Source organism: Athene cunicularia, assembly GCF_003259725.1.
Source record: "Athene cunicularia isolate RWA chromosome 15 unlocalized genomic scaffold, athCun1 chr15_part1, whole genome shotgun sequence".
Classification (NCBI taxonomy): domain Eukaryota; kingdom Metazoa; phylum Chordata; class Aves; order Strigiformes; family Strigidae; genus Athene; species Athene cunicularia.
The window spans coordinates 5,913,689-5,930,759 of record NW_020799121.1 but is presented as its reverse complement, the minus strand read 5'-3'; the positions used below and the strand labels follow the sequence as shown (position 1 = coordinate 5,930,759).

Sequence of the window (17,071 nt, the reverse complement as noted above, 5' to 3'; positions counted from 1 at the left end):
GGGGCCCAGGAGGCCCCGCTCTCCGGGCACCTGGGCCGAGCGGCTCCCGGCTCGGCTGTGCCCGGCCAAACCTCGGGTCGGGCCTGGGGACGAGGCAGCTCTGGGGCCGCCGCTCGGGCTCCAGCGGCGACAGCGGTCGGCGCGCGGCCGCCGGCCCGGCCTCGGCTTGAAGCGCCCCTGGGCTGCGCGTCCTTCCCGAGCTGAGCCGGCACTCCGAGGTGTGCTGTCGCGGCCTGGCAGTTGTCTCTCTGTGTGTAGGGTTTAGAGAAAATCATTCAACGAGACTTTTTTCCTGATGTGGAGAAGTTGCGAGCACAGAAGGAATATCTGGAGGCTGAAGAAAACGGTGACTTGGAGAAAATGAGACAAATTGCTATAAAGTTTGGCTCCTCCTTGGGCAAATCATCGAGGGACACACCTGCACCCTGTAAGAACTGGCTCACTGGGGCATAAGGGTTTTATATCTAATACTACTGCTCTGGTTTATTTAACTTTGTGGAGGCAGTGTTTTATCTTAAAGATTCAAGATTGACACTGCATGGGAATTAGTATAACAGGTTGGGCAGTAGTCACTATCTGATAGCTGATGCTGAATTTTTCTTTGGTGTCTAATACTTTCTTGAGGGAATGATTTTGGGAAAAACAGCTATTGCATAACTGTTCCTCACAGGCATCTTTTGCCAAGTTCCTGCTTCCTAGGGAATGTTATATGCTCTAATGTATGAAATTATACTATTAAAAATGCTAAGCTACGTTTTGAATCCTTTTTACAGTTTTAGCGGTTCTTGTTGCATCTGCAGGCATGTAGGATTTTCATATATTGGGGACAGAAGGTGTTGGAAGCTCATGAGTATCAGAAGTTTACATGGCAGGCTTCCCATGCCCTGATGTATGTTTGCTTTCACTTCAGGTTCAGGTGCTTCCTATACTGAAGCCCAGTCCCTGGCTGAGCTCTCGTAGTGGGGTTTAGGTAACTAGCTTTCTGGTGGCAAAGGGCATGTGTCACCAAGTGGTTTCTCTTCCTCCCCTGCTGCAGGTGCTGGCCCTGTTCTAGATTAAGACTGTTTTGCCACTGCTCGTTTCTGTTGGTTAAAGCCGTAGGTAGGGTGGCAGGTATACTGGGCTGTGGCTCTCCTGTGAATTTTTTCCAGCAGGAAAAAAAAAATGTCTTAAATGTGTGCAAAATCTTTTTCAGTGGTTGGGACAGAATTAAGTAGAATATTTCGGGGTCATTTCATAATGTGTTAATTAAATTGTTGATCTCTTGATATGTCTTCTGTGACTTATTTGGCACATGACCCTTACTATGGTGGAAGATGTCACAGCATGTGTCCTGTTCCATGTTCTAATCACCATGTGAGCCTTTTTTTTTTCTGTCACAGATGTTACTCCAGCCACATTTGAAACCCCAGAAGTGCATCCAGGTGGCCTTCCACCGGGGCATAAATCCAAAGCTGGCATTAAAGCTGCAGATGAAGGTAGGAGAGTGATGTTTCTCTAGCTGAATTCTTCAGCAGCAGGACTTTTGTGAGCTCTGTCTCCTGTCAGGGTTTTGGGTATTTAGCAGATGTTTAAGGAGTTTCCTTTAACCTTCTAGTAGATGAAAATGATAACTCTGAAGTTGAACTTGTAATGTTTTACATCATGTATGTGAATTCTCAGTTATCTTTTTTTGGCTGTGTAATTTCTTACCTACCTCATTTGATCTCTTGAAGGCAGTAAATTGTTCCTGTGTCACCTGAAATTAATTCTGTAAGTAAACAAAGATTGTAGGGACAGAGCTATTCATACAGTATATTAAAAATGTCTGCTAGCAGCTGGCCACTTACGCATTTTCTCTTTAACACAAATAGCTATAAATGCCATAAAAGGTTTTAGGTGAAAGTTGGATATGTCTTCCAAAAAAAATTTGTTATTGTACCACTCTGCATCCCTGTATTATTTTTTTTTCCACCAAGTTTTGTGTTAGTTATTAGTGGATCTGTAGAAGGCTCACTGTCAGAAGGGATTAACAGTTATGTATAGTGCTCTCATAGGAAGGGAGGCATTAACCTTTCTCAGGCTTCTTCCCTCCTCTTGTTAGGAGAAGCAGAAAAAGACGATAAAGATACGCTTCCAAGTCTGGACAGCTTCTTAGCAAAACACACGAGTGAAGATAATGCTTCGTTTGAGCAGATCATGGAGGTGGCCAAAGAGAAGGAGAAAGTCAAGCATGCTTGGCTGTACAATGCAGAAGAGGAGTATGCCCAGGTAGGGAAATGGCTCAGCGGTATCTCTGCTCTTCAGAGTGACACAATAGGGAAATACCATTTTACTGTATGTCTTCCTTGTTTGATTAAATAGAATATCATCTTACCTTCTGTTTTTAAATCCACCTATAAATGTGAATGAGAATTTGTTGGGTCTGAGCATGGGGCTATTGCATTAGAGTGTTGAATTACTCTTATTACTGAATAAGAACAGAAGGATCTTGATTTTTTTGAATAGTAGGTGCATGGAGTGATCAGATCTAAATCTGAGCTAAGCCTGAGTTTCCTGGATCCTTCCTTTTGCAGTCCTGTTTTTCCCTCATCTGTAACCCAAAACCAGTGTTGACATAGTTGCTGAGGATCCGTCTTTTCCTAAAGCTTTGAGTCAGTGAAGCATTGCATGAAGTGCAAGTATTGCTTTTCTTGGCAGTCTCCTGCATAAGCAGCAATACCAAGGAGAGCAACTGAGAACAGTTCCTGTTGTTTGTGTGTCAGCCCTTTATTATTTACAGTTAGATTGTTTTTCTTATTTCAGTTTTCTGTTTCTACTAGTAATAATCCATTCAGCTGCTGAAGTAAAGTACTGTACACAGTATGGCTGGCTGTGCTGTCTTCTAGGAGCTGTTCTGGGGCTGCCATGTCAATCTTTCTCCATCAGCAGTGAACAGCTGGCCCTGTTGCCAGATGTGTCAGTGATGGATGTGAGCTGCAGTGCCTTTTAATGAAGTTTGGCACTGATCATAAGTGTTCACTGCTGTTGTTGTGAGTGAGCGTTATGTTTTTATCCCAGCTAATGTAAACCCTCAGAGTCTGTTACAATAAAAATGTCTTCTGTGGCCTTTTATGCATCTTCTTTGCTTGAATGCTTTCATCCAGAATTAAAAGGCAGGTAGCAGGAGAACATTCCCAAATCAAAGGGGTTGTTTCAGGTCAAGGTGAAGTTGCCAGAGCTGGTCTTGTGCTGATGTTGTCTGTCTTCCTGTCAGCCAGCACTCTGTTCAGACCTTGCGTTTCCTTGCGCAGCATGGCTGTGCAGCAGGCAACTGCTATGCCTTGTTTAACATATTCAGTGATGATACTGATAATTAAATGTATATGGATGATACCTATTAAAAACCACATCAGTTGATGTCTTTAATACATAGCTTCTGGTGGTAATTGCCTGGTTTAATTAGTGTGAGAAGTTTAAAATGGAGGAACTTACCAATGGCTGACTGTGTTCTATTTGGGTTTTTTTGGTATCTGATACCAATATGCTGGTAGCAGCACGCAAGTAATCAGCTGAATGTCAAATGCTTCCATACCCATACTATGGAAATACCCATACAATTGACAACTGACTAAGTATTGAAGAAGTGTCTGTTCTTTTGTTACTTCTTGCCTCAGCTAATACAGTTTCCAAGAGACTAGGATGGTACAAATATTCTCCTGCCAAGGCCTTGTAGACTGTCTTTATATTAGATGTGTCCTATGTTGCTCTTCCCTTATTTAGCAGTGAATGCTTCATTTGGTTTTTGATTATTAGATAGAGGAAAAACAGAAAAAGTTTGAATTGTCACAAGTGTTGTCACAAGATGTGACAAACAGTCATAAACATAATCTGAGAAGTTAATTCTTTAGTTCTTACTTGATTTTGTACCAGAACTGCATATGGGGTGGTTATTTGCAAGCTTACCTGGGAATGGGATGGTTTCTCAAATGACACTTGCCGGACAGAGTGCTTGTGCCATGCTAGGGTAGGTAGCTGAGCTCATGGTTAAGCTTTCCAAGTTCTGTATGCATGATTAAAGGATTGCAGGAGTCTGTTTCAGACCTGATGATTTTAATTTTTTTCTTCATCGCCTTTTCAGCGACGAAACGAAAACCTGGCACTTCCTTCAGCAGAGCAACAAGCTCTGGAGAATGTGAAAGCTGGACTGGAGACCTGGGAATACACGGCTCGAAACACCCTCATGTATTATCCGACAGGTGAGGCGTGCAGGTTTCTCAGAAGAGGAACTGGTTCTAGGTGGGTTGACTCCAAACAGTGCTTACAGCATTTCTATAGATGACAGAGCAGCTCTTACTGGTAATACTGCACTTTTTCCTCTGTGAAGCTCAGATATGTAAAGTTGTTTAAAAAAAAATCTTCTTTTCTTTTTTTCCTTTTCTTTCTTTGGACCTTGCTCCTTTGCCTCTGATTGCAAAGTTTGATCATGTCCTATATGTCTTTGAGAAACTCATCTGTATTATAGAAACACTTGTTTTCAGGAAGCAAAGCTCTTTGCAGCTTGGTCTGTCTTATTTATGAACACTTTCTTGTCATCTTTATTCATTCTTCTGCTCAAAGAGTGTTTCTTGGGTTTGTTGGTCCCTTGGTTGCTATAGAAAGCTACATCATCTAAACACAGTTTACTTTTTGTCTATAAATGTACTATTGGTACTTTCTGCAAACCAGTGAAGTAGAGAAAAGAAAGTCTTGTTGACTGTTTCCTAAAAAAACCCCAAATCTGATCTTAATTTGTAAATTTCAGCTGTTACAAAGCATATATCTAGTGCAAATTTTGGTTTAAATTAATTGCTAGAGAAACACACTGCAATTGCTGATGGGTTCTGTGTTGTGTAGGAATGTGTGGTAAGTGTCATGTTGGTTGGGAGCTTTAGAACACACTGCTGCCTAGTGTTACCTGAGCCCTTTCTTAAAAGACATTTTGCTTTTCAAGGTGTATCTGATGAGGATGATGTATTTAAGAAGCCCAGGGAAGTTGTCCATCGAAACACCCGTTTTGTGAAGGACCCTTTTAGCCAAGCCGTGAGCAAATCACAGCTCCAACAAGCTGCAGCCCTCAATGCTCAGGTTGGATAATTTTACTCTCTGACTAAAACCTTGTTAGACTCTGCCCTCTGATGTTGTTCATCAACCAGGAGAACTGTGTGTGCTAGATACAGCTGACTCACACCTTTCTCTGCATGAATGGCGTTGTCTTTTTTTAATTTCAGTACAAACAGGGCAAAGTGGGACCAGATGGGAAAGAACTGATACCTCAAGAGTCTCCAAAAGTGAATGGATATGGATTTGTGGCCACCCCTTCTCCTGCCCCTGGTAAGAGGATTTTCGGATTTTTTCTTTTTTTCTGATATAAGTGGACTGCTACTGCGCTTACTTTGATGCTCTGTTCGACACTGGGCTGTCAGTGTTGTTTTAGACAAGGAGATAAGCCTTCTATCCCTATATGTCTTATGAGCTGCTGTCTTTTTTTTGTACTCTCTTATGCCAGCTCAATGCAGTACTTAAATCCTAGTCCAATACACTGGCAAGAGAAGTCATGCTGTAACTGAGAGGCCCCGAGCAAGCTGCTGTGCCGTTGCTTAGGAATCGTCTAAAGGGCACGTGCCACGACAATGTGGTTGCTTGTTTTATCTCTGGGTGATGCTTCTCTAGAGCTTAAAGATAAGAATTCAAGTATTTCACAAACATTAACCTTCCAACGAGTTCAGATGCTTATGTTTCAAAACGAGGAGCATTTGTGTCAGTGTGTGCAGTAGTTTGCTGGGTGATGGTTCAGCCTGGCTCACAGGGATATAGCATATCTCGCTTCCTTCACAGTCTAATCTAGCTTTTTCCTCCAGGTTTGCTGCTTTCTAGATTCTTCCTCTGAATACACTTTTGTATTAGATTCCTTTTATTCAGCTATATTAGCCCCAGAATCAGTTAGAACAAACGGATTATTTTTCTACAGTTGAAATATGGTATCTGAATTTTCAGCTGTTCTTCACCAGCCATTACGTTTCCCTGTCTTTTGTTATGCTAAAAGGTGAACATAGGAAGGCTTTTCCCCCAGAAAGCCTGTAGGTGGCATTTGGAGCGCACCTCCTTTCTCCATTGTAAATGCCTTTTCCAAACCCTGGACAGCAAGATTTTCTAGCCAGTGACTTAATCGGGCTCTTTAAAATCTTCTGCAGTTGTAGCTGTCTGGTACAGGCTAGCCTCAAGATGAATTGAGGGTACATCTGGCTATTACATGTATCTTAAATCTTCTGCCTGTTTCCCTGCTTTTAAGTAGTTCCCTGTGTTGAATGAGTTTTCATACAATAGCAGAGGGGAAGACTAGTACTTAGAGGAAAAATGAAAGTGTCACTAAGAAAAAGCTCACCAAATGGAAAAATAAACATGGAAGGGACAGTGTTTGGGTGTTGTAACATAGAGGATGACACAGCCACAGACAATGCTGTGAGTTTAAGGTCGTGCCCCTTTAATGGGAACCAAATGTTCCTATTCAACATTGGCTGTGGATTCCTCTGTAGTAGACGGGCTCCTTTGTGTGCTGATGAATTTGCTGCATTTCATAATTTGTTTCTATGGATTTCTTATGGTGAACAAATAATCAAGTGTCTTGCATGAGCATGACTTTTAAAATTTGGTTATAGGTGTGAATGAGTCTCCTTTAATGACGTGGGGTGAAATTGAAAGCACCCCTTTGCGCCTGGAAGGGTCAGAAACACCATATGTGGACCGAACACCTGGACCAGCCTTCAAGGTATTTCGCGTCAGGAGTCAGCACGTCTCCTTCTTTTTTTTTGGGGGGGGGGTGAAGGACTAAGAAGGGAAAGGCCAGTGAGTAACTAACAGATTAACATTGTTGTGGGAGTGTGATGCATCTCTGGGCTGTGTTCCCAGTCCTTGAGACTAATAATCTCGGTTCTGCTTGGAGGGTGGAGATGGTCATGGCTCCACATGAAACCTACTTGGTGGAGATACCTGAGGTAGAACACACAGTGTCTGCAGGAGAGTGAGATTCAATATTTGATGATGTGCCCAGACAGAGGGGCTTTCAGAGGAAGCTGAAGAGATGCCTAATTTATCTGATTTTAATGTATGAATGGATACAAATTGTAGGATTTTCCTCTGTCTTGATCTTCTTTCTGTCTCAGCCTGAGGCAGGTGTATCACTTAAGAGTAGAAAGGCAGGCTTTGCTAATGGCACCTGACCTTGCATGGCACCTGTCTCCTGCTGGTATCATTGAATGTGAGCTGTCTGAGACTCTTTGTTTAAGAAGGATGTAATCTGCTCTATGTGCCTGTTTTGTCAGACTCCAAAGCCCTTGACTGGTTCTCCTACTGTTTAGCAATGTCTGTGTTTGCCTGAGAGCTGGCTGACTACAGGCCAGGCTAGGCAAGACACAGGTGACATTGTTTGTCTGGGAGAGACAGCAGGAGGAAATGCCAGAGGTAATGGCTGCTTCCTTGGCTGAACTGGTTTTACCATTTTTGTTACTTGCTAAGGCAGGTTGAAGGTCTCTCTGTCCTCTCTGGCTTTATACAGCAGCAGAGGTGTGGGCTGACCCTACTACTCCCCGGTTTAGATCCCTGTAGGCTGGAATCCAACTGTGAAGGTGCTTTGACTCGTTTTTGCAGCACTCATATGAGTGCCTTGGGTGAGTGAACTGTGATGCGTTTACAGATCCTGGATCCTGGGCGCCGTGAGAGGTTAGGACTCAAGATGGCCAACGAAGTGGCAGCTAAAAACCGAGCAAAGAAGCAGGAGGCACTTCGAAAGGTGACAGAAAACTTGGCCAGGTGAGATTTCTGTTCTGTTCAGGTGAGGCTGGGGATGGTTATTTTCTGATGAGATTTAAATCAACATGTATAGAAAGGGAAGAATGTTGAGTACTGGAAACAGGGAGAGGTACAGTCAAACTAGAAGTTTTTAGAAATTAAAAAACAGTTCATGAGAGGAGGTAGCTGGTGGCTGTTGCTGATACTCCCTCTTGTCAGCGTTACTGTTGTGCCCTACAGCCACCCAGCAATGCACTGGACTGCTGTCTTGCCTCATGGAAGAGAGGAGACTGATAAGTCTTGCTTGACTGGTCATGGGAAGGACAGAACAGGCTCAAAGGAAAAAGTGTGCAGTGTCACTCGGGTCTGGGGGGGATGTAGGAGGTTTCTCTGTCATTTGTCTCTCTAGAGAGATGGGCTGCGTTTACCTGCAGGTGGAGTGACGCCAGCAGCTAGTGGGTCTCATCTAGGGGGGAAGTGGACACAGTGCTTGCCTGTGGAAGCATTGATACTCTTCCTAATAAATGGCAGATTTTTACTGTAAAATCTTTTAAAACTGTTATTCTATTCCAGCCTCACTCCGAAAGGACTAAGCCCAGCAATGTCACCAGCTTTGCAAAGACTAGTAAACAGGACTGCAAGTAAATATACTGACAAAGCCCTGCGAGCCAGCTATACTCCTTCCCCAGCCCACACCGGAACGCCTGGTTACAAGACCCCAGCAAATGGGCCTCATACACCCACAAGCACCCCACAATCTAGGACAGTATCTCAGACACCAGCATCTCAGGATACTACATCGATCACAGACAATTTACTGCAACTTCCTAAAAGAAGGAAGGTATCTGATTTCTTCTGAATATTCCAGTCACCAGCAAGGTGACAGTGAACTGGCTGCGCTCAGCTGTCTGCAGATGGGGTGTTGTGAGCCATCAGTAGTAAGAGGCGTCTAGATACAGCTGCCAGCATGGAAGCCAGCGGTTACAAGATCCGGGACCAGCGCTCCTCTAGACCGTATAGCTAAAATAGCCTGTGATGTGTTTTCTGGAAGCAGAGTATCTCCGGCTGTGCTGTAACTTCCCTTTGAACTGCATGGGTTTGATGCACAGATCTGCTGTAGCAAAAGGATGCCTCCTGCAATGGCAGAGAAGATTCAGGACTCTTGGAAAATGGCGATAATTTTCTTAAGATACATTTCTGGTTTTAAGATGGCCATGCATTTAAATACATTTCTGTACAGCTATATCTATTTATAAAATGTGGTAAGCCTTCCTAAAATGTTGAAGTAGACTTCTTTCCAGCTTGTCAAACTCTTTCAGTTTTGTACTTTGCAGAACAGGGGATACAACTGTGTATATATTGAGACATGACCCAGAATTTTACAGGGCTTCTCTTTAATTTAAGTGGTGTTTAAACTTATGCTCTTGAACATACAGTGGGCCTGTCAAGAGTTGCATACAAAACAGCTTGCAAATAGTTTCAGACATCAGTTCACACTTCTTAATAACCTGCCCTTTTACTGAATCCAAAATGTGGTTGATGCACATGTGAATTCTGCAGCTGGTGTAGTCAAGAACTTGAGAAACGTGAGTGTAAGAGCTGTTAAGTGTCAGCAGCACTTGAAGAAGCTTTCCAATGTGTTTTGACAGTAACTTCTAATCCCTGCAAACCTTATGAGACACAGGTCTTTTGAGAATAATTGTGTTCAGTTGTTCATTCACCTCAGCCGATGTATTATGTCTTCTCTGGTCTCATAGTTTGAGCTATACTTTGTAAAGCAAAAGACGAGGACTATTGCTGAAAGGGTTCAGAGAAACTGAAGTTGAGAACCAGCAGTTCACAAGTTAGACCAACTTTGTGATATTGTTAAAACCAGCCATCCTTAGAGGATCCTGTTTCTCCCCTCCATCCTCTGCAGAATGGGATTTGGCCTGCTGCTTGTGCTCAGGCTTTCCTTCACTCGGGTTTTTGGAACACTCACCCTCTTCTGCATCTGGCAGAGGGGAAGGTATGGATTTTTGAGTGTGCAACCATGAGTGTTTCAAAACTTCATCTATGCACAACCTCTGAGATGCATTGGGCTGGAGCAAGTGGTAAATGAGGTCCTTGCACTCTGCACTCAGGTGTTTTGAGTTGGGGAAGGGAATCCTGTGTTGTTTCTGAATAGAGATCATTTTCCTGACATTGGAATCATCAAATGGCATTAAAGCATAGACTACTGTGTACAAGATGACACCCAGGCTCCATATGTCAGAAATTTTGGGGTCATAAGGAATTCCCTCTAGCACTTCAGGGGATGTGTAGGCAGCAGACCCGCAGAAGGTTTGGCTGAGAATAGTTCTTCCATCTTCATCCCGAGACAAGGATTTGGAAAAGCCAAAGTCTGACAGCTTGATGTTGAGGTCTTCGTCAAGAAGGATGTTCTCGCATTTCAGGTCCCTATGAGCGAAGTCTGAGTCGTGGCAATACTTGATGGCAGAAGCCAACTGCTGAAACTTGATGTGAGCAATGTCTTCTTCCATAGCTCCTGTGGTGTTGATGTAGTGCAGGAGGTCTCCCTTTACCCCCAGCTCCATCACAATGTACACTTTACCAGCTGATGTCTCAAAGATCTCATGGGTTTTGATGATTGATGGGTGGTGCAAACGTCTCAAAGCCTGTATTTCCCTGGGGAGAAATCTTTCCAGAAATTCCTGAGGAGCTTTCCTCTTGTTGATTATCTTGATGGCCACGTTGCATTTCAGCTGGTCACAGTAGGCACATTTCACTTTACCGTAGGAGCCTTCTCCTAGTGTGTTGCTCAGGCTATAGCCTTTCTTTCCAAGCATCGCAGCGTCATCCATGGTGGGAGAGCTGGGGGGAGCTGCGTGTGTTGGTGCTGGTGTGCATCATGCATGGTGGCAGGTGGCCAGCCTGTGCGCCATGGTGGCCACCCCATATGCCATTGTGGCCACTGGGGTGGTGGGAGGGTGGACACCCAGTGCTGGCTGCTGTGTGATGTCACAGGCAGTTGCCCCTGTGTGGGTCATTTGGAAGGACTTTTCAGTTTTTTTATAAAACTACTGAATGTCACCCAGGGCAAAACTTAACATCAGGTCACTGAGAGACATTGGTTTTATATTTAGTTTTCCTAACAGGATGGAAGTAGCTTAGATTTTTTTTCCCTAAAATGTACCTAAGTATATTTATTCACATGTTGGGTGAAATTTTGTCTGCTGTCTTTTTGTATGTCTTGGATGATCTTTTAAGCCCCGCATGGGCTTGCTTGTGGCCTATGGGTGACCTTGCTCCTTGTCAGACAGCTTTCCTCAAAAAGGACAAGATGCTGCTTTTCTTGTCTTCACTGGAGCTGTCTTCAAGAACTGGTTGGTTGGTTTTTTTTCTTATGAGCTTATTAGAAGGAAGTGGCTTCTCTTAAGTTCATTTCCTTCTTGTTCATCCAGCCCCTCCATTTTGTAGTTCTGATGATTGGCTGCTTTTGTGGGCTTGCAGATGGCTTTTTCTTAAACCCTTACTCAGAGAGTGAGTTATATTTTCACTTCCAGCTTCTGGTGTTCTTGAAAGAGGCTCACACCAACACCTTCCTCAGAACTCTGAGGATTACTGTTTTGCATGTTGATTGCTTCACTGTAATCAGCCTCTGGGGCTTTTTGCTCTGCATTGATTTCAGCTTTTTCAAATCTGTTTTTACAGCTGCTACATGTGTGGCTCCAGAGACTTGATGATATTGATGATCACAACACAGGGGCTAGGGACAATCCGGCTTCGTCCACCAGCATGGATGACAATGTCATTCTGAAGAACAGAAGTGGTACTTCTGACAGCCACACTGGGGCTTTTGTTTGGTTTTTCCACCCTCCCATTCTTTGAAAGTTTCAGCTAATTTTTATAATTACCCAAAAGAATGAAGAGCAGTTTTAACCATACATAGTCTGCACTCACAGCTGTGGTTGCTTGAGTATGAGCTGACCTTCTGAGTGTGGGATGAGCACTTGTGTGGTGTGATCCAGCCTGGAGAAGCACCAAGCACCATTTAGCGGGAAGCAGGCGTAGTTAGATGTGTACACCTCTTGCACAACGCCTGAGTACAAGACAGCCTGTGTAACACTTGATAGTCTTGACATTTGCTATAATCAGGTGATATTTTACCAAGAAAACATCCATGGAAAATCTCATGCAGCTCTTTGAGCAGTGTCTGCAGCCCTTTGTAAGGCCTGGGATGTCTGATGCTGTGCTTGTCTTGTGGAGAGCTTCATTCTGCAGTTTCCACTGCCACTTCCAAAACTTATGTCCCTGACACTGAAAAACTCTTACAGGGAACTTGACTTTTGTAGTGTACCTTGTAAAAATCAATTGATCAGTATGGCTTTGCTAGGAATTGTGACTGCAAGAAATTAGCAAATTTTTGCTTTTTTTCAGTTCAGAAATAATTGAAGGCTCTTTTTTTTCTTTAAGAAAAAAAATTTATCAGGTACTTATGAATGTAAAGGGAATCTATTTATTAATGTTTCTTTGTTTCAGAGATGTTCTTTAAGGACTGACCTGGCTAAGTAACAATTAAGTTCTGAGTTAATTTTAAAACCCTCATTATTTCATAATGATCTGCTTATCTCCATGAAAAGTTAGGATATGGGCTGGATGTGCAGAAGCAGGCTGAGATCAGCATGTGTGTTTCAAGCCTAGTGCCTTATCTCCTCCATCATCTCGTTAGATGGTTTGTACCGATTCACTGGGTGCAGGAGCTCTCCTGTTCATGGGATGCACGTAAAGGCTGGGCAGTGTTTGAGGGACTGTGGATGGGGTGTGTATGTGGGTCAGAAGCGGGATGGGGTGTGCAACTTTCACAGAATTTTGAACTGGTTGTGCTCATTCCAAGGTGTAGCTGGAATAACAGAGGAGGATATGATATCTGAGAATGGTTAGGTCCATGTTGTGTAATTCATGCTGAAAAGCAGATTGCATTAAATATCCTGTGGGATGGTGTTGGTTTTGTGTTCACCCTCAAGCAAATTAACCTAGACAGCACTACTTAAAATCGTTCTTGATTCTGCCAGACTGAGGGGCCTTCATGTATTTGCTGGGAATGTAATTTATTTTCAGTGAAATGCTATAAAACTGGATCTCTTGAAGGGGATGTAGTGCTCTTCAGATGGGCTATTCCTGTAACGCCTGCTGTAATGTCTGGTCTCTGCTTCCTGCTGCAGTTCACCCCTGCTATCTGTAATTAGGGAATCGGTAAACTCTTTGTTGCCAGATATTTTTGCTGCTGTAGCACTAGCAGATAATGTGCCGTACAGAGCCACATCCAGTGTGAAAAACCATCTTGGTTCTTGATGACTTGTGAATTTTTTTTTTCTCCGATTTTTCAGAGGGTTATTTTCCTTTTGCTGTTCTGTGTATCTGCATTTTCCTGTGTGCAAGGTCCAAGCACACTTTCTCCCTGAACCAAAACAGCACCTGGAGCTCTCCTAATGCTGCAGAGATGGTGAGCAGCAGCGGCAGTGGGACTCTCCTTGATGGCAGGGCAGGCTGCAGTGGGTTATCGGCTGCTTGCAAGAAATGGTGGGAGCCCCAGTGGACCTGAGGCTGTGTGATGTGGGACTGTAACATAATCATGTGCAGAGTCTGAGTACTTGCATGTGCAGTCTGGGGCTGGTTCCTTGCTTTATGCAGGAAAGATGATTCTTGCTTTTATAAGGGAAAGAGAGGGAATTATGGTTGGAGAACAGCAGAATGTAATTCTTAGAAAGTTGCAAGAAATATTAGTGAAGAGCAAGTGAGGACAAGGGATGAGTTGCTGTGACCTGGACAGAGAAGGCAGGCTCAGATGCCTTAAAGAAGCAAAACACCCATTACACCAGAGATTAATGCTGCTCTTTATTTTGTGGGGCACAGGTAAGAATGCTGAGCAGCGGACAAGCCGCAGCAGAGGGTTTGGTGAGGCACATAAGTGACAAGAGAAACTCCCAATCACCCCACGCTGTGCTCTGAGCACGCAGCCAGGCTGGAGTGGCCAAGGGAGCGGTCGGTGGGTGCATGCACTGCCTTGGGGCAGGAGGCAGCACTTCAGCTTAGTTTTGCTGATCCCCTGCCACCTGTGAGAGCTGTGTCTTGGGGCAGGGAGCTGAGTCTGCAACAGGACTTCCCAAAGGCACTGATCCCCAAGCTGGTTCCTTGTGCACCTTCAGGGCCAAGAGCCCTTCCCTGGGGCAGAGGTAGCCATCCCTGCCATGGTGCAGGGGCTGCAGCTTTCACCCACCCTGAAAGCAGATTTCAGTAGGGGCCACTAACTAGCGTGTGCTACTTCTCTGATTACTTAGCTCTGAAGGGAAGCTGTGGTTGTAGATACTTTGTTGTTTTGGAGGACTGGGCTATTTCTTGCAAAAATAGAGGAAATGGGTCCACTCATGCAGAGGAGTGGGAGATGGAGCAATTCCCACTTCCTTGTGTTTGCATCTGTTGTCTCAATCCCAGTTTGTTGCTGCTGGCCCCACAGCAGCTGGCTGCAAACCCCAGCTCAGCATCAGACCAGGGCAAGAGCCTGATTCGGCCACCCTCCCCGTGACGCCTTTCCCTCTGCTCCGCCTTGGCATGGCAGCTTTTCTCTGCTGCTTTTTGGGCACGGGTGATCTGCACTCACTGGCTAGAGAAATGCTCATTCCCAGTGGGAAACTGGGAGTCCCTGGGACATGGCAGCTCCCTATGCCCTGGGCAGAGGTGCTCAGCATGTTTTTACCAGCACGCTCCATCCTCGCCTCTCATGCCCCGGTGCTGGGCTGTCCCTCAGCTCCCGTGATGCAGTCCCTGGTGCCCCAGCCTCCTGCCTGGGGGCTTGGTGCTGGTGCAGCCATGCAGGGTGGCTCTTCCTCACACCTGCCCATGGCTCAGCCAGGGCATTGGCAATCCCATAATATCAGTGTTTGCCAGCATTACAGCACTTGGCATGACACAGCCTGGGGAAATGGGTGCCTTTTACCCTTCACCTTTGTGCTGTTGGGTGACTGAGCCGTTTATTGCCTGTTTGCTCAAGGGTGCTGTGTGGGTTGCTGTGCTCACCTGGCACACGTGTGTGCTCCAGACCTGCCTCTGCTCAGAGCTGGTGGGGTGCTGTGGGCTGCAGCATGGGGAAATGAGGTCTGCCTTTCCTTGGGACAAAAGCTAGGGACAAGCAGCCTGTGTCCTCTTCTCATGGTGGAGCCATCATAGGGCATTTATACATTCTCATGCATATGGTGTAATGCCCAGGCCCTGGATATTGTGTGCTTGAGGTGAATAAGGAACATCCTGGATCAGTCTGGGGTAGACATGTGCAGCTGGGCTGCATCAAGCCTGTCTGAGAACAGCCTCCCCCCACAGCATCCCTTGGGAGGAACAAAGCTGGGGAGTTTGACACTCCTGCCTGCATGCTGGAGGATGTTGTCACGCTTCAGGTCCCCACGGACGTTTGGATCGTGACAGTATTTGGCAGCACATGAGAGCTGGGGAAATGGGTTTTGGCCTAAATCTTCAGGCAGCCTCCTGCTCTTTGTGACGCTCTTCAGTCTGTCCCCAAGCACATGTCCCCTGCCACGCAGCCCTCCTGCGGCCCTGTAGGGCTCAGCTCCAGGACAAGGAGCCATGGCTCACACTCACTGCTACCCTAGCTCCGGGGAGCAGCTGTTCCCAGCTCTTGGTGGGCATAAGTTTCCACTGCCATCTTTAACTTCACATTTAGATTTGGAAAGAGCATCTTCCCCCACACATGACATGAGCACAACAGCACCTCCTCTGGAGCCAGAAGCAGCAAGTGCCCAGGAAAATCTGCCAAAGCCCCCATCCCCCTGCCTGCGGGTCAGCAGCCAGCACCGGGCTCAGGCAGTGGCTCCAGGGAAGCAGAAGCCATGTGAGAGCAGAAATGTCTGTACGTCCATGGGAAATACCCCTAAGGGAGTTTTGCTGCTGGGTATAGTGAGTAATTGGTATTGAGAGGGAGTATGTAAAATTGGGTCAAAAGGGTCTTTATTGGAATTTAAATGTTTTATTTGTTTTATTTGAAAACTTCAAACTGTAGCATAAAAGTAGGAAACACTTTGTTGTAAACATTTTAAGAAACCACACAAAAACTTCCCAGGCAGCTTCCCAGGTTTTGCCTTTGACTCTGACTAGGGGTTTACTGAAAAGCTGGAACTGCCTGCAGAGGAAAGTGTTGTCTCTCTGCTGACTCCAGTGGTCAGTGCAGGTCAGCTGCTGAGCTGAGCCCTTGGCCGAGGCCCTTCCCTGGTGTTGCCCTAACCACTGCTTCACTCCCAGTCATCAGAGGAAATTCCACCTCAATTTGAGCAGTGGGTATTGGAAGTAAAACTTGATCTCAAATGCCACCTGGGCTGACCCTCAGCACCAGGAGAGTTGTGGTGCTGGGGCCGGTGCCTGCTCCCCAGGCTGGGCTCCCAGCAGGGACAGCCACCACCCTGCCCGCCCTGACAGGCGGCAACACCCAGGGTCAAATTCCTAAAGGCACCTGTCATTTGCAGGGCCATTAACAACCATCTGAGCCGCACAATTAGTTTTCTTTATGCGTTTCCTCTCTGGCTAGGCCTGGGAACACGGTGTTTCCAGGAGATGGAAACACTGGCTCGGCCCTGCTGCCGTGCTGGGATCTGCTGTGCTGGGGGTGTCCTGGCACCGGGGGCTGCTTGTTGGTGTCAGCCCTGCAGGCATGTGAAAACAGGGACCATCTCACCCCGTGGTGGGCAGGTGGGAGCAGATTAATGAAGCAGGCAAATAAACGATGGTCAACCTCGGAGCCTGCTGGGGCTGGGAAACCTGTGCCTGTGCTGTGGGGACAAGCAGGATGACGGGGCTGGGAAGTCACTGCCGCAGCAGGGAAAGGTTGTTGAGGTGGGCATGGAGGGGACAGGGAAGGGCCATCCTGAGGGACAGAGGAGGTTGGTGAAGGCTGTTACGGAGGGGATGGGAAAGGGCTGTCTGGTGGTGATGGAGGTGAGCAGGAAAGGCCTCCTCGGCTGGGGACGGGGAAAGGCTGTCCCCGAGGGACGGGGAGAATGGTGGAGGCCATCCTGGGGGGACGGAGAAGCTGGGGTTGCCATCCTGGTGAGGACAGAGTGGACGGGTAAAGGCCATCCTGGGGGGTGGTGGTGGCTGGCAGTGGCCATCCCAGTGGACAGAGGAGACCGGTGGGAGCTGTCCCGGTGGGGACAGAGGGCACCGGTGGAAGCCATTCTGGGGGGACAGAGGCGGCTGGCGATGGCCGCTCCGGGGGGACGGAAGGGACCGGTGGAGGCCGTCC

At 46.2% G+C, this 17,071-nt stretch overlaps 3 protein-coding genes across 3 annotated transcripts in view; 2 read left to right on the top strand and 1 right to left on the bottom strand.

Annotated features, from left to right (window-relative positions):
* The first annotated feature begins 235 nt into the window (after nucleotides 1–235).
* Nucleotides 236–9,058, top strand: ESS2 (ess-2 splicing factor homolog). Its single transcript, XM_026859834.1, has 9 exons — nucleotides 236–427; nucleotides 1,383–1,478; nucleotides 2,084–2,250; nucleotides 4,100–4,217; nucleotides 4,952–5,085; nucleotides 5,229–5,331; nucleotides 6,657–6,766; nucleotides 7,691–7,806; nucleotides 8,359–9,058. Exons 1-9 carry the CDS (start codon nucleotides 361–363, stop codon nucleotides 8,642–8,644), a joined length of 1,197 nt encoding a protein of 398 aa, XP_026715635.1. The 5' UTR covers nucleotides 236–360; the 3' UTR covers nucleotides 8,645–9,058.
* Nucleotides 9,059–9,166: 108 nt separating this feature from the next.
* TSSK2 (testis specific serine kinase 2) lies at nucleotides 9,167–10,896 on the bottom strand. The gene has a single exon (XM_026859835.1). It carries the CDS (start codon nucleotides 10,626–10,628, stop codon nucleotides 9,630–9,632), a length of 999 nt encoding a protein of 332 aa, XP_026715636.1. The 5' UTR covers nucleotides 10,629–10,896; the 3' UTR covers nucleotides 9,167–9,629.
* Nucleotides 10,708–17,071, top strand: part of DGCR2 (DiGeorge syndrome critical region gene 2) — a 55,806-nt gene continuing 49,442 nt past the window's right edge. Inside the window, exons 1-2 of the mRNA XM_026859944.1 lie at nucleotides 10,708–10,746; nucleotides 11,479–11,596. Of these exons, the coding sequence (XP_026715745.1) occupies nucleotides 10,708–10,746; nucleotides 11,479–11,596 (157 nt within the window). The remainder of the gene's footprint in view (nucleotides 10,747–11,478; nucleotides 11,597–17,071) is intronic.